The sequence below is a fragment of the Oryctolagus cuniculus genome, chromosome 4 (genome assembly GCF_964237555.1).
Source record: "Oryctolagus cuniculus chromosome 4, mOryCun1.1, whole genome shotgun sequence".
Lineage (NCBI taxonomy): Eukaryota > Metazoa > Chordata > Mammalia > Lagomorpha > Leporidae > Oryctolagus > Oryctolagus cuniculus.
This window is the reverse complement of record NC_091435.1, coordinates 116,789,122-116,812,980: the sequence shown is the minus strand read 5'-3', so window position 1 is coordinate 116,812,980 and position 23,859 is coordinate 116,789,122. Positions and strand designations below refer to the sequence as shown.

General features: G+C 37.3%; 1 protein-coding gene across 1 annotated transcript in view; it reads right to left on the bottom strand.

Annotated features, from left to right (window-relative positions):
- LOC100352271 (myosin-7-like) overlaps positions 1-22,122 on the bottom strand; it is a 51,982-nt gene extending 29,860 nt beyond the window's left edge. Inside the window, exon 1 of the mRNA XM_070073244.1 lies at positions 22,069-22,122. Coding sequence (XP_069929345.1) covers positions 22,069-22,122 — 54 coding nt within the window. The remainder of the gene's footprint in view (positions 1-22,068) is intronic.
- Between the last annotated feature and the right edge of the window lie 1,737 nt (positions 22,123-23,859).

Genomic DNA, 23,859 nt, shown 5'->3' with positions numbered 1-23,859 from the left:
TTCTAACAATCGTGGTGTCCATTCAACAATTGTAAATGATAAGCAATTCAAAAGACAGGTAAGTGCAAAAGGTAAACTCTGAATTGTTTGAAGCATTGACCCACCCATACTTATGTTATCTTCTCTGGAAAGTTTTCAATTTCAGGATTATTTTTTAAAAAAATAGATTTTTAAGGAAAAATGTTTTTTTTTTCTTATTTATCCACCTTATTTATAAGAAAAAAGTTAATGAAATGATTCTCATTTCTAAGATATAGTCACTGAGTGAACCAAAAGTTTTTTAAATATCTATGAGTAAATCTCTTAAGACTATAAACACATACGTACGTATGCTAGTATTATTTCTCAGGCCTTTTAAATTTATTGCTCATTTTATGGGATGCTGGCACTGCAGGCAGCAGCTTTAGCCAGTAGGCCACAGTGTCAGCCCCTACTGCTTCTTAAAAATTGAGTTTTAGGGCTGGAGCTGTGGTAATGGGTAAAGCCTCCACTTCAGTGTCAGCATCCCATATTTGTTCTGATTTGAGTCCCGGATGCTCCACTTCTGAGCCAACTCTCTGCTATGGGCTGAGAAATCAGTGGTGGATGGCCCAAGTCCTTGGGCCCCTACACCGGCACGGGAGACCCAGAAAAACTCCTGGCTCCTGGCTTCGGATCAGTGCAGCCATCCGGGGAGTAAACCATTGGATGGAAAAACTCTTTCTCTCTCTCTTTTATTCTCTCTCTCTCTCTCTCTCTGCCTCTCCTTCTGTCTCTGTGTAACTCTGATTTTCAAATAAATAAATCAATCTTTAAAAAAAACAGCTGAGTTTTAAATTTTGTTGTCATTTATAATTGAAAATCTCTGTTTAGTGGAAAAATTAAATATATTGAAATAATTTGAGTATATGTATAAAATTTTTAGTAATTTTATAAATTGACATCTGCTATACATTTCCAATAAAATTAAAATTCTCAATTGATATGTGTGTATATAAACATTCTGACTATACACATATGAATATAGCAGACAATAATAGAGGAAGACATTAATAGAAAGTAAAAAACATCATTACAGATTTTTTCAGGTTTATAAAAAATTGTCTTTGTGTCAGTAGTGATTTTAATAAATTATCAATTACATTTGACTTTAATACAAAATTATTGAAATTAAATTTAACCAGATGATAGTTTTTTTTTATTATTCTTTTGACAGGCAAAGTGGACAGTGAGAGAGACAGAGAGAAAGGTCTTCCTTTTGCCGTTGGTTCACCCTCCAATGGCCGCTGCGGCTGGTGCACTGCAGCTGGCGCATCGTGCTGATCCGAAGCCAGGAGCCAGACGCTTCTCCTGGTCTCCCATGGGGTACAGGGCCCAAGTACTTGGGCCATCCTCCACTGCACTCCCTGGCCACAGCAGAGAGCTGGCCTGGAAGAGGGGCAACCAGGACAGAATCTGGCGCCCCGACCGGGACTAGAACCCGGTGTGCCGGCGCTGCAAGGCGGAGGATCAATAATACAACACTGTTATTTGTGTGGGAATTGTATGGTGTATGAATGATAGAACTTGCCTCTTTGTGGGGAAATAATTTAAAGTATAGATCTCAGTATAAAGAAATTATTTTATGTCTTTTTTAACTCCTGAAATGTTAAAGCATATGTGCAATGAAGGGAAACTGTAAAATATGTAGAACACGCAACTTACAAAACTTGGAGGACTCTCTTCCCCAGAATAATACAAAAATAACTTACTTTTCAAATTGTACAGAAATGGGTGACCTTGTCAATATAGTACATGGGTGCCTTTTAAGTTTTATATGTGTTTTTTGTAAGTGATGATATTCTGAATCTAAATACAGTAGCATGTACAATTAATGAGAAATTATTTCCTCCTATGCCAGCCATATTTAAGGATTCTTTCACAATTATATGAATTGTTTCAGATACCATGATGCTAAAGCATACAAAATTTTACTTGTAAGAGATCTTAAAATAATTTTAAAATAAAAGTGATAATTAGAATCTTTATAACTTTAAACTGAGTTGTAAGCAACCATTACTAAGAAATATATTTCCATGACATAAGAAAAAACCATATTCAATGTTAATCTCACTTTATATATGTATATCAATGTAACTGCATGAATAAAAGCTCTTAAAAACTGTTTTCCCAGCTCCTAAACATCCTACAACTTCCTACTTCTTTTTTCCTTTTTTAAGATTTATTTATTTGAAAGTCAGATTTATAGAGAGGCAGTGACACAGAGATTCTCCATCCACTGGTTCACTTCCTAGATGGCCACAATGGATGAAGCTCTGAAGCCAGGATCCAGGAGCTTCTTCCAGGCCTCCCACGTGGGTGGGTGCAGGGGCTCAAGGACTTGGGCTATTTTCTACTCCTTTCCCAGGCCATAGCAGAGAGCTGGATTGGAAATGGAGCAGCCAGGACTCAAATTGGTGCCCATATGGGATGTCAGCACTGTCATGTCACAGCGCTGTCCACCCTCCCCACTTCTTTTTCAGCTCAACTTCAAGGGAGCTAAATATTATTTGTGTTTTACCTTGCCCAAATACACAAATAGTTTGATTTACTTTTGATTAATTTAAAATGGTTTTGCAAAAATTAACTCCTGAATTGTATAAGATAATGAATTGTACATCCTAGTATTATTTTATTATGGCTGAAATGTTGGCGAAAAGAATAAAATTTCTCTCTAGTGTTTCTAAGCTATAGGAAGTAATTTAATGTTCTTTCATACTAGCAAAAATATTTAGTACCCCTTGCATACTTGGTATTATTCTCAATGCAGACATAATGAATTAGTAGAAATTATCTTTGCTTTCCTGTAATTTACACTTTAGTGGCAAAAAAAAAAAAAAACAGAACAACAAAACAGTCTCTGCTTTACATCTTTTTCTTTCAGGGTATAATCTGCATTTCTGAAAATATTGCCCTAAAACATAGACTCTTCATTTAATTGAACATGAGTTTGTCTTCATAACTGTATGGATACTGACAGTATGTTTACTATACTTCTTAGATAAATAATATATTTAGAATATGCTAGACTAGCCAATGATTATAATACCCTAAGAGCCAAATATCATTGAAATTAACTTGTCATGTTTCCAATCAAGGAAAATAATGAATGTATTCAGCTGTCTGCCTTCTTCATATGCAAGGAGATGTTTCTTGGAAATAAGCAAATAGCAGAGAAAAAAAGTGGATCAAGAAAAAAAATGAAGAGAATGACATCCTACAATGACAACAGGCAGAAGAAATGAACATAAACTCAAGCAATAGACACAGAGGAGAGAAGAACTCTCCTGGGTTGTATCTCACTGGCTTCAGCTTTATCTTCGTAAACTGGTCAGGGTATCGTTGCCACTCATGTAATAAGAAACTTGAAATTTTAAAAGAATTTAATGCTTGAGCACTGGAAATTATTTCACTATTTTTTAAGGACTAAAGAATTTTTTTCTAGGTAAATATTTCCAAATCTGTTCATATGTGCTTAAAACAGTATGACTTGCACCACTGTAGCTTTAAACTCAACCATTCCCGAGAAATGTGCTCAAATTTCAAGGTCTAGATATTTTCTTGGCAGTGGGAACCATGCTTTCATATACTCTATTAAAACAAGGGGACTAATTATTCACTATAGTAAATGTTAACAATTACTGTTAACTCATAGAAAGGCTGTTGTTCATATGTTATACACTTTGAAGAACAGAGATTTTTAATTAAGTTCATTTTTATTATTTTCCTTTTTTAACTATAATATTATACACATTGTTTGTTATGAGTTGATTTAAATTTTCACATTGCTTTAGCATAGTGAATATTTTGGGAAAATTAATTGAATTAACGTCAGAAGAACTAACTTTTGTTGTTAGTCTTGTAATGAAAATACCTTCAGTATGGTTTGTAATTACTGGAGAATTTAATGAGCTGCCATTTCTTACATTTATTTTTTTTCATTTATGCATAAGTATATGTGTTTTTTGTTGTTGTTTTGTGTGAGGTACTGCTAGAAAAGGAATATAAAGGAATGAAAAATAAAAGTAAATTATTGATATCCATTCTCATAGAGTCTTCTATCTAACAAGTGAAGTAGACAGTTTTTTATAGGTTTATTTTATTTATTTGAAAGACAGTTACAAAGAGAGGTGGGGGGGATAGAGAGAGGTTGTCCATCCACTGGTTCACTCCTGAAATGGTCGCAATGGCCACAGCTGAGCTGATCCGAATCCAGAAGCCAGCAGCTCCCACATGGATGCAGTGCTCCTAGGACCTGGGAAATCTTCCACCTCTTTCCCAGGTTACAGCAGGGAGGTGGATTGGAAGTGGAGCAGCTGGGACTTGAACTAGCGTCCATATGGGATGCCAGAGCCATTGGCCAGGGCTTTAACCAGCTATGTCACAGTGCCTGCCCTGAGGTAGATATTATTAAAACAACTGCACAAATAAAAATTTAGCTTTCATGGGATTAAGGAAGAAAAGTACACAGTATTCTTTGACAGAATATAATAGATAATTCAGTCTACATCCCTCATGGATTTCCTTAAGAACTACAATTTCCATCTAACTTAAATGATTAACAGAGACTTAGTTGTGTCTCTAGGAATATGTGTAATAAATAACATAAACTCCACTAGGGAATAGAGTTTTCAGTATTTTGTTCACTGCTCTATCCCATAATGCCTAAAGCACCACAAGAGGAAATTAGATGCATTTCTTCCACTGTCATATTGTGGTATTTAGTACATGCTCAAATAATTTTTAAACATCTCATTTTAAGCAACTTTAGATGTAAGATACATATCTGTTAATTCATCCATTCAGTATCTCTTCAACATTTATGGAATACTTTCTATGGACAAATGCTATGTTATTTACATAACTGTAAAATAAGTGCCATAGACTTTGTACTCAAAACATCCATGATCCTTCAGAGATAAATTTCAATAAAAGAATAAATAACAATGAGTTTAAGGAGTATTGAGGTGCACAATGATATAATTTGATTTGAATATTTTTCCCGCAATTTATCTGAAGGTACTTCTAAATGTTTGTGGAAAAATGAAATTAAAAAAAATCAGTCTGAACTAGAATAGTGATTGTAGAGCACATCAATGTATTATAAAATATACATATAACTGAAGCAGAGGAGCTCATTGACTACATGCAAGGAGAAAGAGTAGAAGATGGGAAAGCTGGTAACCTGAATTGATAAGTTTATACTGGATGCATCTGTTTAAATATCACTGCTCTGTGTCTCATGAAGTGTACAAACAAGTATTGCATCTTAATCAAAAAATTTTTAAAAAGAAGAAAAAAAAAAAGCCAGGATGAGAGTTAAAAAAACAACACCACCACCACAAATCCAGTTCTATAGTATTTTAGGACTTAAATTCTAAAACATTTAAAGTTAGTACCTTATAGACGAGCAATAGAAAAGCAAACTAATATACGATGCTGCATTAGACCTGACTTTGAAATTTAAATGGTAATAACAAAAAATACTAAAAGAAGTGAATGGAGGGCCAATGCTGTGGTGCAGTGGGTAAGCTGTGGCCTGCAACACTGGCATCCCATTTGGACACCAATTCAAGTCCTGGCTGCTCCACTTCCAATCCAGCTTCCTGCTGATGTGCCTAGGGAAGCAACAGAGGACAGCGCAACTACTTGGGCCCCTGTCCCTACGTGGGAAACCTGGATCAAGCTCATGGATCATTGCTTCAGTCTGGCTCAGCTGTGGCTGTTGCAGCCATTTGGGAAGTTGCAGAGCATCTGGAAGATCTCTCTCTATGTCTCTCTTTCTCTCTCTTTAATTCTGCCTTTCAAATAAATAAACAAATATTTTTCAAAAAAGTTAATGAAATTTAAAAAAAGAGCATATTCCAAGTTTCCTTATCATTGTTCTATTAAATGTACTTATATACATACCAAGTAACTGAATTATCTACCATGATCATGATTCTTATCATCATTCTTTACACAAAGCATATGTGAACCTCTATCACCGTAATATTTTGTTTTTGTTGTAAAGATCTAATTGATATGTTTATTAGTATGTATTAAAGATGCCCTCATTTACCAACTCTTTCTGTTTGAAAAGTACTGTTGCTTTTCAACACTTGTGTGTTTTGTGATTTTCAGCTTTTAGCATCCTTTGCTTAAACTGTTCCTTCTATACTCAGAATTTGAGAGTAGTATAAATCCAAAGTGGCACTTTTTATTGAGAAATTGAGCAGTGAGCAGAGTTTTGTGATCTTAAATCTCTGTTTACTCTGTTAGACAATAATTTGCAGTATATTCAAACATGAAACATTATGTAAGAAGATGGGAAGATTCTCAGTATATTAGATTTGTCTTCTCAACAGAAACAGATTGTATTAGCAAGGAGAACTTCTAAATTGAACTTTTTGAATAATTATGGTGTTTAAAGATTTCATTAAAGATGTGTTCACATCCTATCTGATTGCCTTTCAATGCATTTAATTGGCAGACAGGGCATATACATAAAATATTGTTGAAATATTTTAAATTACTGTTAAAATAACCTCTTGACTCTGAAACATCTTTAATCTATGTATCACCAAAGATAGATACATTTTCTGGCAGAGGGAGGAATAGTGGGTGTAGCCAAAATTTGGGGATCCAAATGAATAATGTTTTTTATTGGTTTTCATTGTTCAAATACTAGTTTTGATGTTGATGCTTTGTCATAACATTAATGAAAAAGTACTTCTTGCTTTATAAATTCACTTGCTGAATAAATTCATTGTATTATAAATTATAAATTTATAATAAAATTTAAATTTATAATTATTATAAACTTATAAATTTACAAACTACAATGATAGCTACAATTTTCAAACAGAAATGTGATTTTAATTTTCTGCCAAGGTAGTTTTTAAATTAAAAATAAATTTAGCAAATTTTCATAATTAGTTTCAAATTTGGCATAGTTTTGTCATTTAGGATACAAAGAGAGGTCTTTTGTAATAATGTAGAAGAGACAATAAATCAGTTTCTCAAAAATAAATTACATGCATGGTGAATAATGTAAGTTATTTTTTTAAATGTAATTTTATTTTCTTCTGGTTGTCTTTCTTGCCCACACCGTAAGAGCTGAAGAATTCCACCTCCACCCTTTTAGCATCCCAGCTGGGTCCAAGAATTAAATTGACATAGCATAAATTAATAAGTGAAAATCATCAAAATAATTTAATGGAAGTTAATGTGGACAGGAGTTCTCATAAGAATATGAAGACTCAAAGCAGAAGTTAAAATTGGTTACTCATATACCAAATTCAGCAAATAATAGTAAGTGTTGAAGAAATAAAGTATGTGGAGATGTTTAAATGATAAGTGTTATTCTAACAAGATATTTAAAGCAGTGCCTTGGTTCTCCTTCTTGTACTTGAATATAAAGATGCTTTCCTTCAAGTATAGGGAGAATATCCTTCACACAGGAATTTCATCTTCTGCTTTTAAGAAACAGCATGAAGTTCATAATGATTTTCTTGCACCTGCTGGCCTTTCAAGTGCCTTAAGCATAGTCAATACTCCAGAATAACACATTTTAACTCCTTCAACACAGCTGATGAAGCTTTCTATTTTTGGTTCTTTCATTTTTAAGATCGTGCCCAATCTATCGTGTCATGTGAGCTAATCATAGAAGGCCTGCAATTAGTAGATTTTTTTGTCTTAAAACTAAATATAAGAAATGTACCCTCACTGACCACTGTTGAGGGCTTGAAAAGTACGGTGTCCAAGAAATTTTCATGCAATTTATAGAAACTTGTAAATATTGCTCATTGATAACAGTGAGGTTGGTGATTTATGTATTTCTGATGAGACTCCTGCTACTGGTTATGTAACAAAAATAAGTCCACATAATCAGCAGAGTGTAAGAAAGTCTTCATTTTGGGTTCTCTGGTTCCTACATGGCTGTTGCATATGCTGATGATTCCCAATCTGAGATAAAACTGCTCTTAGAAAACAATTCTAACTGGCCTCTCCATATCCTTACCCTTAAGCAAACTGACTTAAGCATATCCTTGCTGTAATGCTGATGTTAATTTGGACTTTTTTCTATTATAATGTCTAGATTGGTATGGATTGCCATTTGGGGTTTGTGAACTTTCTTTAGAAATAATCCCTATATGCTACTGCTAGTGCTGTATGTGGTTGTATAATACTTCAGGGCTATCCTAAGATCGATAAAATATTAAGGCTGAAAGGGGTTTTATCAAGCATCTCTCTTAACCCACCCATTTTAGAAAATAACAAATTAAACAGAATTGCACATTATTTTGCACAAAGTACATACCTATCATGATTTTAACTGAAAGTAGATATTCTTCTTCCATAGAAGATAAACCCTCATACCAAATCCAAGCTTAATGAGAATATACCTAATTTACTGCAGGCATTGATATTTTATCAAAGCTAAGTATAGAAAGGAACACTGGTTTGTTAGTATCAATAGGGTTTTTTATTTTTAAAGACATATTTTATTTATTTAAAAATCAGAGTTAGAGAGAGAAAGAGAGAGATCTTCTGTCTGCTGATTCACTCTCCAAATGGGATTAATGATCACAGCTGGGCCAGGCTGAAGCTGGGAGCCCGGAACTTCATCCAGATTTCCTACATGAGTGCAGGAGCTCAATCACTTGGGCTATCTTCTCCCAAGCACATTGGGAGAGAGCTGGATTAGAAGTGGAGTAACTGGATTCCATACATTACACCAGCATTGTAAGCAGTGGCTTTACCTGATATGCCACAGTGCTGGCCCCTCAATAGGATGGATATTTTGTAACATGTGTGTGTCAAACTCATAAGGAAGGCTGTTATTTTTACTTGTATAGGACATAAGGATATCACCAAACCTAAATGGGAATCAGAAATTGTCATTACTCTCAGAAAATGGATCTTACTAAGATTAAATGAGGGAGCCAGTGCCTTGGTGTAGCCGGTAAAACCACCGCCTGAAGCGCCAGCATCTCATATGAGAGATTGTTCATGTCCTGGAAGTTCCTCTTTCAATACAGCTCTCTGCTATGGCCTAGGAAAACAGTAGAAGATGTCCAACTGCTTAGGCCCTTGCACCTATGTGGGAAACCTAGAAGAAATTTCTGGCTCCTGCTTCAGATTAGCCCAGCTCCGGCCATTGTGAAATTTTGGGGAGTGAACCAGCAGTCAGAAGACCTCTCGCCTTCTCTCTCTTTCTGTAACTCTGCTTTTCAAATAAATAAATAAATGAGTCTTTTAAAAAATCAAATGACAACAGAAATACTAATAAAATCATATGATTCAAAATTTAGTATTAAAGATCATATAAAATTCAAAAATAGAAGATACACGTACACGTATTTATACATGCATATGCAAAGTGATTAAAAGTAGACATTACTTTTAATGGACAGCATTTAAAAAATTAATTGAGAAGGTCACTTGAAAAGATAGATTCTTTCTACATAAATGTATTAAGGGCTTCAGAATTGACTTAGAGTCAAATGATATATATTGGAAAAAAGACCTCTATGATGGGCTGATCTTTTAAATATTTTTATATCTGAAATGATTTTTGATGCGATCTTAAAACGTCAGTATTGAATGTAATTTCAGGTTTCGATATAGTTACCGATATCTGTTTGAAAACAGATCTTCATTTAATACAGCCAATAAGTAATTTTATAAGAGTAAAAACTTTACCATTGTGAGGAAAGAAATTTATTTAACTAATAACCAATGCTAATAAACAAAATTACCTTAACAATTGCTTGCTTAGATGAATCAGGGCCTTTTCTACCTTGCTCTTGAGGAGTTTGACTCAATGATCACATAAACACTTGGCTTAGAAATATCTTGGCATATGTAACATTACACTTGTCTTCAACTGCACCAAACGTTTAGAAGTACAACTTCCTGGCATTTAAAAGCAGCATCTGTAGTGTGGGTTCATATGAAAGAACAAATTTTGATTGATTTTTGGAATATTAAAATCCAATTGATGGGAGACTAGAAGTTTGAATATAAATATTGATTAATTGCATATCACACCCAAGTTTTATTATTTTTTCTATTACCTTTAAACTGTTAGATTTCTTTCTAAATTTGTTCAAATGATTTTTTCCTCCCATATTTCATGTCATTACTTTTTTGACTTATAATTTATCTTTATTTGGTGCTCTCCTTTTGGGTCTCAAGAACATACAATTGACAACAAAAATTGTTATGCAAAGAAACTTTAAGAAATCTATTTGTTTATTAGAGAAGCAGAAACACAGAGTGAAAGACAGAAAAAGAGAGCTCCCATCTGCAGGTTTGCTCTGCAATAGCCCACAATGACCAGGGCTTTTCTTGTCATAAGCCAGGAGCTAGAAACTCAATGTAGGTCACTATTAGTGTGACAAGAACTTAATTTCTTCAGAACCTTCACTGATGCCCCCAGGGTCTGTATTAGCTGGAAGTTAGAGTCAGGAGTCAGACCCGAGTATTGAAGCCAGGAACTCTGATATGGGACATAGGCATCTTAACCAGTATCATAACCACTAGACCAAATGTCTTGCATATCATTAACTTGTTATACCAGTAGTTTTGTGATGACACTTTTTCTCCATCAAAAATAAATTGTTATATTACATAAAGTTTTATACACTACTGCTGATAGTTATCAGAGAAAATGACATCTAAAATGCATTTCATTGAATTAAATGACCATGATTTTATTTTTATCAAACACAGATAAATTGATATATATGATTGTTTTTTGTAGATATTAAATATGAAAATGTTTAAGCTTTGTGTTTTTAGAGAAATCTGTAACTAAATAACAGATCCATTATAATTATCTTACATGGCAATTATTTATCTATCTTTTAAAATTCTTCCAATTTTAACATGAATGTTGCATATATACATATATATAGTCTTAAAAATTATGTCAGAAATATATAAAAATTAATAGGTATACCAGTCATATACTATCCATCATAATTAGACTTGAAATAAATTATGATCAGAATTACATAAAAATTTCAATTACCTTTATATTCTCAAATTAAACTCAGTGTTTAGAATCATAATATTCATAATCCTTCTATTAATGTAAAATGGGTCAAGAACAAATGCTCACATGTCCTAAGTACTTCCAGATAACACTTCGTTTGATGCTTATAAAGCCTGAATGAGGCTACCCTGTCCAAGAGCTCTATTTAAGAAAGATATGGGCAACTCACTAGGCTAATCCTTTGCCTTGCAGTGCCGGCACACCGGGTTCTAGTCCCGGTCAGGGCGCTGGATTCTGTCCTGGTTGCCCCTCTTCCAGGCCAGCTCTCTGCTGTGGCCAGGGAGTGCAGTGGAGGATGGCCCAGGTGCTTGGGCCCTGCACCCCATGGGAGACCAGGAGAAGCACTTGGCTCCTGGCTTTGGATTAGCGCGGTGGACTGGCCACAGCGCGCCTGCAGAGGCAGCCATTGGAGGGTGAACCAACGGCAAAAAGAAGACATTTCTCTCTGTCTCTCTCTCCCTCACTGTCCACTCTGCCTGTCAATAATAAAAAAAGAAAGAAAGATATGAAACTACATAGTAGGTAGGGTATAAGACTTTTGGGTTATAGTTTTTCATTTTTTAAAAAATTTTCTGTGCTTAGACTATTTTATCCTACCTCCATCTAGACTTGATTGATTTTGATAATCTTATTCGGGTTTCTAGTCAGTAGTATGTAACTTTTTGCTGTTACTTTCAAAATTTTCTGTCTGATATAACATTTGACTATGATGTGATGGAATATGTTTCTCTTTTCATTCATTCTATTTGAATCTATGAGTTTCATAAATATGAACATTAATTTTTGATCAAATTTTGGAAGCTTCATCATAGATTTAGGCTAATTTTTTTTTTTTTTTTCTGTTCTTTACTCTCTTCTTTCTTGTAATCCCACTGTCGATGTGTTGGTACATTCAACAGTGTCTTGCATTTCTCTTTATTTTTATTTATCTGTTTTTTGCTCTTGTTTTTCAAAATGAATAAGCTCAATTTGTCCATCTTTAAGTTTGCTGATTATTTGTACTTCAGTTTCTAATATATTGTTGAGTCCTACAACTGAATTTAGATTATTGCAACCTAATTTTTCTTCAGTTCCTTTTTATGGTTTATCATTTTTATCACAATTTTATGCTCTTTGTATTTTAAAAGACATAGGTGTTTTACTTTCCTTTACCTAGTTGAATACGGTTTACTTTAGTTCTTTGAACATATGTGTGTTAACAACTTTGGAGTCATTTGCTAAGCTTGACAGCAGGTTCTCCTCAAAGACAATTGCCATTGCCTGCTTTTTCCTGTCCAAATGCTCCTGTTTCTTTACATATCTTTACATAGCTCAAGTTTTTTTTTTTTTCACTGAAATCTAAAAAATGTAGGTAATATATTTAGCATCTCAGTGGTTGTTTTTCTTTCATTGGCATATTTTATTTTATTTTTGCATTTTTTAATTTAAGGCAAACAGATTTCATATGCTTCATATATACAGATTTCAAAACATCACTGGCTTCTTTACTCTAAGTGGAAGACGGTGTACACAGTGTGTAACCATCCTCAATCACTCTTCAGAGCACGTGGCTTTGGAAATGGTCATGCTTTGTCCTCTTGCACCCAAGACGACTTCAGTTTTAGCCACATTTTTTTTTCATCATCATATTTGTTGCTGATTTCCCTTTTAAGATTCTGGTCCTCCTATATTATTGTTAGCCACCATTGAACACTAACTGATTACTGCATTGTCTTCAACAACATCCTAAAGAGAAAAAAATGTTTTGACCTGCGACACCCCAAATGCGCGCCAGTTCTAGAACCGACTGCTCCTCTTCTGATCCAGCTCTCTGCTATGGCCCAAGTGCTTGAGCCCCTTCACCCACGTGGGAGACCCGGAGGAAGCTCCTAGCTCCTGGATTCAGATCAGCTCAGCTCCAGCCGTTGTGGCCATCTGGGGAGTGAACCAGCGGATGGAAGACCTCTTCCTCTCTCCTCTCCCTCTCACTCCCTGTAACTCTAACTCTCAAATAAATTTAAAAAATCTTAAAAAAAAAAAGAAAAAATGTTTATGGTATGATTCATTGAATATGAAACCCCTTAAGAGTAGCAATCAGGCCGGCACCGCGGCTCACTAGGCTAATCCTCCGCCTAGCGGCGCCGGCACACCGGGTTCTAGTCCCAGTCGGGGCCCCAGATTCTGTCCCGGTTGCCCCTCTTCCAGGCCAGCTCTCTGCTGTGGACAGGGAGTGCAGTGGAGGATGGCCCAGGTGCTTGGGCCCTGCACCCCATGGGAGACCAGGATAAGTACCTGGCTCCTGCCATCGGATCAGCGCGGTGCGCCGGCCGCAGCGCCCCGGCCGCGGCAGCCATTGGAGGGTGAACCAACGGCAAAAGGAAGACCTTTCTCTCTGTCTCTCTCTCTCTCACTGTCCACTCTGCCTGTGCAAAAAAAAAAAAAAAAAAAGAGTAGCAATCATTAAGGCCAATCTTTAAAGCTTGCTCCTACACAGGAGAGCTGTTCTTTACTTCCCTGTCCTTAGCTTACTTTCAGCTATTCCATATTATTTTCCCATCACTATAATGGAATTGTGCAACTCCTCTAAACTGCTCATCATGAAGATCTCCGTTATTTTTCACAGGACTCTTATACTTGAATAACTTTACAGTCTATTTTAAATGATCTGTCCTCTTATGGATTGCAATAGTTTCTATAGTCTTCTTCACTTAAAATCTTGGTAGAATCTTTATGTCATTACACTGCAGCTGCAGAAAGACAATTGTCTTTTTACTTTCTTTCTATTTTTTTTTTTTTTTTGAGTGACGTGCTTGCCTTAAGAGCAGGATGATGAACAGGAGTCTTGGGACTTTTTTTTTTTTAATTTTCCTATTCTGGCAGATTTTCCACTTTATTAGTGAGCTGATGGCAGTTGCTGAGACTGTATTCTTGCTTCCCAAGGGGTAGAGCTTTTGGCCTATGAATGGGAGCTAGTGAAGAGACAAAGTACCAAGATGTCTTGGCCAAAAAAATAATTTTCCTAAAAAAATTTTAGGCTTGAGAGGAAATGAAAAATGCTGATGGGATACTCAATCAAGGAAGGAATGATCTCTGGATTGGAACTTACGGGGCAAAGAAGCCCTGATTCTTGATTGTACCCACCTGGAATATGACATTACTTTTAACATAAAGTGGTATGTTGAAGAAAATAAAAAAGTCTTTCACTCTTTTTGACAATATTTAGTAGATTTCCTTGAATTAACAGTTTTTTATTTGCCTTATTACCTTAAGACAACTCACAGAATACCACATATTTTATTTTCTAATATTACCCAGCCACAACTGTTTTGGTGGATAGAGTATTAAAGAGTACACATACTATCTTTCTGGGATTGCTCCCACTCTCTATTATACCCAATAACCTACTGACACAATGTTTTACTTTTCTTAATGGAAAATTTGAGATAGACAGTTTTGAAAGTCCTATTCCCAAGGAGTAAATGCTGCAACTGTGACTGCAAGTGGTTCTACTCAAATTAAAAATATAACTTCCAACAAAACATTTAAGGCATTTTGGATTCCAGTGCCACTTAACCAAAAAGTCATAAAAAAGAATTATGCTAAAAGTTAGAGTGATCGATACCAATAACCTAAGGCAAATTGGATCGAGGCTGTGGTCTAGCAGATAAAGAATTTAGAAAGGTGAAGTTTTATCACAAGACAAAGAAAATATAAAAGGACAGTGGGTGAATGAAACTATATCTGACAAATATGTCACCTGATGACTTAACGTGGGGCCGGCACCGTGGCACACTGGGTTAATCCTCCACCTGCGGCGCCGGCATGCAATATGGGCGCTGGATTCTAGTCCAGGTTGCTCCTCTTCCAGTCCAGCTCTCTGCTGTGGCCTGGCAGAGCAGTGGAGGATGGCCTGGATGCTTGGGCCCCTGCATGGCATGGGAGACCAAAAGAAAACTCCTGGCTCCTGGCTTCAGATCGGTGCAGCTCTGTCCATTGCAGCCATTTGGAGAGTGAACCAGCGGAAGGAAAACCTTTCTCTCTGTCTCTCTCTCTCACTCCCTGTAAACTCTCCCTGTCAAATAAATAAATAAATAATCTAAAAAAAAGAAACTATATGTAACAAAAAATATGTCACCTGATGACTTAAAGTAATGAGGTACGTAGTAGCTTTTCATATGTGTTTATTTCTAACAACATGTGAGTAAGCTTTTTTCTGTCCCTTCCATATTAGTTTATGTGCATGTTTTGGGAGACTAAACTTACAATTTACCGTTTAAGTAATAAAATATTCATCCAGACTACACTAAATTTAAAAATAAAAAATAAAACTTACTCTAACCAGATGGATACAGTGCCTGAGACTGCACACCTAAAGTTTGCCAAGAGGGTGACAGTTCCTTTACTTATATAAAGAATAGTTGGAGTGGGTGTTTGGCACAGTTGTTAGCACGCTGCTTGGGATGCCAGCATCCCATATCAGGGTGCTTGAGTAGGAGTCCTGGACCTACTTTTTTTTTTTTTTTCCTTTAAAGATTTATTTTTGGAGCCAGGGCTTTGCAATAGCAGGCTAAACTTCCACCTGTGGCGCCAGCATGCCATATGGCCACTGTTTCGAGTCCCGGCTGCTTCTCTTCCTATCTAGCTCTCTGCCTATGGCCTGGGAAAGTAGTGAAAGATGGCCCAGGTGCTTGGGCCTCTGCAAATGCATGGGATACCTGGAATAATTTTCTGGCTCCTGGCTTCAGATGGGTCCTGCTCCTGCCATTGTATCCATTTGGGGAGTGAATCAGCAGATGGAAGATCTTTCTCTCTGTCTCTAACTCTACCTATCAAATAAATAAAAAAATAAAATAAAATAAAATGTTTTATTTCTTTACTGTACTTGAAAGGCAGAGAGAGAGAGAGAGAGAGAGAGAGAGAGAGAGAGAATCTTTCATCTGCTGGTTCACTTCTGAAATGGCAAGGACTGGGCCAGGCTGAAGCCAGGAGTCACAAGCATCTCTGGGTCTCCCATGTGAGTTCAGGGGCCCAAGTACTTACTCCATCTTCCATTGCTTTCCCAGGCAGATTATCAGAGGAGTGGAGCAGCCAGGAATCAAAGAGCTTCCCATATGGGATGCTGGCATCGCAGGCATTGGCTTTACCTACTACCACAATGCTGCCCTCCTCTCCATTTTTTTTCCTGGATCCACTTCTAATCCAATTTCTTGATAATATGCATGCTGGAAGACAGCAGTGATGGTTCAGGTACTTGGGTCTATCACCAGTGGGGATCCTCTTACCTGCTTTCCTTCCCACCAGTGGAGTAACAGATTATAACTCAGAGAGATGAAAGTAAGGGTAGTAAAGCCAAACTTCATGGACATATATTCCAAAGCAGGCATGGGCCAGCTGAAAGAAAAAGTGGCAACCTCTCTTCCTGGTTTTGGGCTTTTATCCCTGAAGTATGATGTAGCTGACAGGTTCATGCCACCTTCATGGGGGGGCAACCATTGAATTCCAGCTCCTGGCTTCTTCCTCCTCAGCCTTAGCTGTTGCAAGCTTTTGGGGAATAAAACAATGGAGAGATGATTTCTGTTTGAATCTCTTGTCCTTTCAAATAAATTAAGACAATTTTTTAAAAATAATTTTTATATAAAGTGTTGCTACACTTTGTTAAGTAGAAACACTTTTCTTTTCTTTTCTTTTCTTTTCTTTTCTTTTCTTTTCTTTTCTTTTCTTTACTTTTCTTTCTTTTATTTGGAAAGGATGTTTCAATGTCCTTAGATAAGCGGATATGAAAGTTGAGTAGTCCGGAGCCGGCGCAGTGGCACAGTAGGTTGGTCCTCCACCTGCGGTGCTGGCATCCCAAGTGGGTGCCGGTTCTGTTCCTGGCTGCTCCTCTTCCCATCCAGCTCTCTGCTGTGGCCTGGGAGTGGAAGATGGCCCAAGTCCTTGGGCCCCTGCCCCAACGTGGGAGACCAGGAGGCTGCTCCTGGCTCCTGGCTTCGGATTGGTGCAGCTCTGGCATTGCGGCCATTTGGGGAGTGAACCAGCGGACGGAGGACCTTTCTCTCTCTCACTGTCTGTGGCTCTACCTCTTAAATAAATAAATAGAAATCTTAAAAAAAAAAAAAAAAAAAAGGTTGCATAGTCAAAGCCATGGGCTATATCCTGTATAGATTATGGTCTCTCAGATAAAAATCCAACCTTCTTTGTTTTGCTTGTGATACACAGTTAAATTTTGGAAAGAAAGATAATGAAAGTAAGGAATTTTCTTCATAGTGCTGGAGTGGATTTGGCAGGTTGATGCAGAATGTGGCAGCCAGCCACTTACTCTATCTCCCCATTGGCAGTTTACATAGCACCCCAGAGCATTTTCCAAGTGAATTCTGTCCAAAAGGCAGATGGCTTCCTTTGACAACACTCAGTTGTGTAGCATCTTTCAGAGGATGGCTTCTTTAAGTACCCTAAAGAACAATATTTCAACAAGTTATAGTAGCTCAGCGTCTCAGCAGACTTCGTTTTCATCAAATTGCCCATGGTCTTATGTTCTCCCATGGCGTCTGGAGGTAAACCCTGAAATAAAAGCTCTGTATGGCTCCTATTTTTCTAATCAATTTGCTATTTTTCCCTGTTGCTAACATCACCTCACCATTTTCATATAGTAAAGACTATTATATTAAACTATGTAGTATTTTTCTGATTGGATTCTGACTGATATATATATATATATATATATATATATATATTTTGACAGGCAGAGCAGACAGTGAGAGAGAGAGACAGAGAGAAAGGTCTTCCTTTTTCCATTGGTTCACCCTCCAATGGCTGCCGAGTCCGGCGCGCTGTGGCCGGCGCACTGCGCTGATCCGATGGCAAGAGCCAGGTGCTTCTCCTGGTCTCCCATGCAGGTGCAGGGCCCAAGGACTTGGGCCATCCTCCACTGCACTCCCGGGCCATAGCAGAGAGCTGGCCTGGAAAGAGGGGCAACCGGGACAGAATCTGGCGCCCCGACCGGAACTAGAACTGGGTGTACCAGCGCCGCAAGGCGGAGGATTAGCCTAGTGAGCCATGGCGCCGGCCCTGATATATGTTTGTTTTCAGTTTTATGTATTTCACCATACTTATCATGAGATAGGTTCTATATAGTATTTTCAAATTCACAAACATTTTATTCATTCTAATAATTCCATGGAATTATTTTTATCTTTTCATATGTTGTAGTTTCAAACTACAGTAAACATATTTAATTATGTTTATATGTTTCATTTTTTGGCATTATATTTATGTTTTCCTTATATCCTTGTGTATACATGTAAACTTTTTAAATAACTCTATAATTCATACTATTTCTAGATTTATTACTGAATTGTCTTTTTTATGTTATATTTATCTAGTTATATGTAATTTTGATTTGATAATATGGATGTTATTTTTACAATAATATATCTCTAAAATGTGTTGTCTTCTTTCACAGAGCATTGACTTTTGTTTTGTGCGGATCTTCCTAGAGTGTTAAAATTACAAGTGGCAGATAAAGGCTACTAAAAGCTATCAGAAGAAAAAATTGGGGTATTTACTTCCATGAGAACATTTTAAAAATCTAATATCTAAATTATTACAAATATAAAATCTGATATCTCCTGTTTTTCTTATATAAATAATTCAATCTGAAGAGGTGGATTAGTAAGAGGAGCAGCAATGGATGCAAATGGAGACCATTATTCTTAGGGAAATAAGCTAGACTTAAAAAGACAAATATATTTTTGATTGGTTTTAGCAAATGTATAGTATACAAAGAAAGTTTAATATACCTGTTCTCTATATATTAATAAATAAAATATAACAATCAGTATTTTCCCAACACAAATGATAAGGGTTTGAGGAGATGGCTATTCTAATCAATCTGATCATTGCACATTGTACTCATTCATTGAAATACCACATTGTACCCCATAAATGTATACAATTATATGTGTCTATTATGAATGAACATCCATATATTAAATTCTCAAAAAGTATTTTTATTTAGATATTATTTTTATAAAGATTTATTTTATTTATTTGAAAGATAGAGTTACAGAGCAAGGTAGAGCCAGAGAGAGAGAGAGAGAGAGGTCTTATATCTGCTGATTCACTCCCCAAATGACCACAACAGCCAGAGCTGAGCTGATCCTAAGTCAGAAGCCAGGAGCTTCTTCCAGTTCTCCCATGAAGGTGCAGGGGCCCAAAGACTTGGGCCATCTTCTACTGCTTTCCCAGGTCATAGCAGAGAGCTGTATAGGAAGTGAGCAGCCGGGACTCGAACCTGTGTCCATATGGGATGCCAGCGCTGCAGGCCACGGCTTTAGCCACTGCGCCAGAGCACCAGCCCCGATATTATTTTTAAAATACTTTTAGTTTAGCTTCTTTTCAGAATGAAAGTAAAAAATTTTCAATAATAGTAAATATTAATAAAAAACGCTTGACTTGAATTCCTAGAGAAACACTTTATCTTCTCCAAATATCAGTATAGATCGCTTTACAAGGTGAAAAATAATAAACACCAATTTTTGGCCATTTTCAGAAAATTTAACTGATGCTTTGAATTATGCATTTTGTATGTTATTAATAACTCTTCATTAAAATTTCTAGCCAACTTCTGGTGATAAAAATGTATTTTTTTATGAAGGAAAGAGGTTTATTTTGGCTCATGGTTTTAGAGGTTCACAGTCCAAGATTGAGCAGGCTCCATTATTTTGGCTTCTGGTAAAAGCGTTCTTGATGGCAGGGTCCTGAGGCAGCACAGGGCATCACATGTCAAGAGGGAGTGCATGGGTCTGACCATCTAGTCTGTTATAAAGTGACCAGGATGCAATCCTAGGGACTCCACCCTAACAACCCAATCCCCTTCCAAAGCCCCACCTCCAAATACCATACTTGGGTTAAGTTTCCACCCTCTTAGTACAGTGAACATAAGACTCTGGGGCCCAAACCTTAAAAATGTATTTTAGTTGTTTTTCTAAATGTCCATGAAACTGGATGAAAATGTATACTCAGTCCTTTCTTTTTTTTTTTTTTATATATCTGTATTTTTTTGAAAGGCAGAGAGATGGGGAGAAAAATAGAGACAAGTAGAAATCTTGCATCTGGTGATTCATTCAACAAAATGCTTGTAGCAGCCAGGGCTTGGCCAGGTCCAGGCCAGGAGCTGACAACTAACTCCAGGTCTCCACCTAAGTATTACTGGCCCAGGTATGTGGACCATTACCTGCTGCTTCCCAGCCTGTGCGTTAGCAAAATGGAATCAGAAGTGGAGCTGGAATTCTAACTTTAGGCATTCTGATACTGGATGCAGGCATTCCAGGTATCACCTCAACTGCTGTGTCAACACATCCCTAGTCATTTATTTTTCCAAAATTTATCCATGAAATTAGAATTCAATGTACATTTAAAATTCATAGATTAAACCAATGGAACTATCTTATTCATCATCGTCCTTCTCAATGTACAATTAAACGCATTTGTAAAATTCCTAAAATCCTATGGATATTAGTTAATAGAATGAAACATTTTAATTAATGTAATGTCATAATTTGAGAATTAATGATATAATGACATACTCAATAATATACATGAGACTATACATAAGAGTTGAATGTAGCAGAATTATAAAACACTTATTTTATATATGTAAAATTTTGGAACAGACTTTGAGGAAAACAAACACAGCTAAAGTTAAGAGGTGAAGAGAGGATCCAAGATGGCCAAATAGTGAGAAGTCACACAGATCTCAGCCACAGAGAGATGACAGAAAAACACAGGAAGGAGAGGAGTGACAGAACAGAGCAGAGTCTCTGTAGGACAGATAGGAAGAGGAAAACACGGGGATATGCCCAGGTGGGCCACCAGTCAAATCTTCATCCATGCAGCTGGCTGCTAAGTGCAAGGTAGGAAGAAATTGCTGTGCTGCCTTAACTCCAGCAACTTTAACTGCTGTAGAATTTCACATCTGCCAACTTCAATTCCAGCCTGGGGAACTGACTGGAATATGATCAGATACATTGCTCTCTCCTTTGCCCTCTGTTCCTCCTCAAACTGCAAGACTCAGTTGAGTGTGGTAGAGTCTGTTCTGACTTAGCAGACAGCAAACAATAAAGTTTCTAGCAGATGCAACTAGATCCAGAGTCTAAGAATTGATGAGATCAGACCCCTTGCACCCTGCAACTGTGGGAGTGCTGGGCATAAGCCCCAGAGCTAAGCACACCCAGTCTTCATGATCCAGGGTGTTTCCCTCAGCTTCATGGGGATAGTATCAGCAGAACCTATAACATATCCTGACCCTACCTGATAATATCAGGTTCCACTTGTAAAAACCCCAGCATCACCCTTGCAAGCCACCTGAGAACTGGAGGAAGTTCCATCTGCCCGTTGCAGTATTAGGACTGCTTATGTTAGTACAATAATCTTTGAAATAACTTGCACTCACTCATGTTACCTATGATAATGCTCTACTGCATTATTCTGCTTCAGGCAGGTGACTACCAACATCACAAACACCTGGCTCCCACCCTTAGAGATCTGGTTAAAGACCATACTGCGCTGGCGCCGCAGCTCACTAGGCCAATCCTCCACCTTGCAGCGCCGGCACACTGGGTTCTAGTCCCAGTCGGGGCGCTGGATTCTGTCCCGGTTTCCCCTCTTCCAGGCCAGCTCTCTGCTGTGGCCAGGGAGTGCAGTGGAGGATGGCCCAAGTACTTGGGCCCGCACCCCATGGGAGACCAGGAGAAGCACTTGGCTCCTGCCATCGGATCAGCGTGGTGCGCAGGCCGCAGCGCGCCAGCCGCGGCGGCCATTGGAGGGTGAACCAACGGCAAAGGAAGACCTTTCTCTCTGACTCTCTCACTGTCCACTCTGCCTGTCAAAAAAAAAAAAAAAAAAAAAAAAAAAGACGGTACTGCATCCTACAACACCAGTACTGTCAGTGATAATTTCCTCAAACCCACTGGAATCTAACTGTGACCTAAGGAAAAATCCACCTGCATGCCACCTCTGTAGACTCATACCTTCTCATGGTAAACCTCCTGCATCCTTTTCACCCTAGGACTAGAGCAGTCCATATCCCTCAGTCCTGGGAATAAAGTGTTTGGAGTTATGAGCCCAGCACCAGTCACACTCTCCCAGCAGAATATGAGGAATATCATACCCACATCACACAGTCCCGTAGCTAGAGCTGTAGGTGCCACAAGCTCCAGAATCACTCCGGCTTCCCATTGGGACCACAGGACTGCTCACTTTGCCTCCCTCAGCACCGAGAACAAGGCCCTGGCTGTCACAATCACTAGTGCAACTGACACCCAACTCACATTCATCTCAAAGTCACACTTCTTGCCCTACAAACTGCTACCGCACAAGATCTCTGTGTTACTTGCAGACACAACTGATATTGATTAAAGCAAAAGAAGTCACCCAGAGATTACATTGCTGGGCTCATCTAGAATCAGACAAAGCAACAAGGCAAGTGATATCCTACTCTGTAAATAAAGCCCACTCTATAAAAAAGTGGATATTACACCAGATGTGCAAATACCGGCCTAGGAAGACATGAAACATGAAGAAGCAATGTAGCATAAAACCTCCAAAGAACACAATAGCTCTCCAGAAATAGATCTTGATCTGAAAAAATCTATGGAATGTCAGAAATAAAATTCAAAATAATGATTGTTTGGAAACTCAATGCAATCCAAGAGACTACAGATAGACACCTTAAAGGATGATGAAAACAATAGGTGACATGAATGAAACATTTTTTTAAAGATTTATTTATTTATTTGATAGGCAGAGTTACAGAGAGGCAGAGGCATTGATAGAGAGAGATCTTCCATCCTCTGATTCGCTCCTTAGATGGCTGTAATGGCTGGTGGTGAGCTGCTCCGAAGTCAGAAGCCAGGAGCCAGGAGCTTCTTCAGGATCTCCCATGCGAGTGCAGCAGCCCAAGGGCTAGGGCCATCTTCTGTTTTCCAGACCATAGCAGAGAGCTGGTTTGGAAACAGAGCAGCTTGGACTCGAACCAGTACCTATATGGGATGCCACCACTGCAGGTGGCAGCTTTACCCACCGTGCCACAGCAGGCCCCAAAACATTTATTATTAAAGAGATAAAAATTCACAAAAGTTTCCTACTACAGAGCTATTGCCATCAAGTTGGAGTTAACTTTGAAGCAGTACAATGAATTAATCTAGAGATTCATGCAAACATTTCCAAAATACTTGGAATTTTATTAGTTTTAAAGGGAACATCATAATTGACAAAAATTTTAGTTAATGAAAGAATATGTTGAACAAAAAGAGAAAATTCTAAAATCCTACAAAAATATGACATATGGAAATTATGCCTATGAATTTTTTCTCAGAAACAAACAGATAAGAGGCCTAACATGAAACTTAATCAATGTGTATTTTTATATTTTAAAAGAATTGAATAATTATTCTTCTTTCCACAGTACCTTGCTATCAAAGATCCTATATATTTTTCAATTGATTTTCATCTTTTCTTTTTTTGGGGGGGCGGGGTTTGTACTTTTTTTTTTAACTTTTATTTAATGAATATAAATTTCCAAAGTACGATTTATGGATTACAATGGCTTCCCCCCCATACCGTCCATCCCACCCACTACCCTCCCATTTCCCACTCCCTCTCCCCTTCCATTCACATCAAGATTCATTTTCGATTATCTTAATATACAGAAGATCAGCTTAGTATACATTAAGTAAGGATTTCAACAATTTGCTCCCAGACAGAAACGTAAAGTGAAAAATAATAGATGATTTTTTTTAAATGATGATGAAATCAGATCA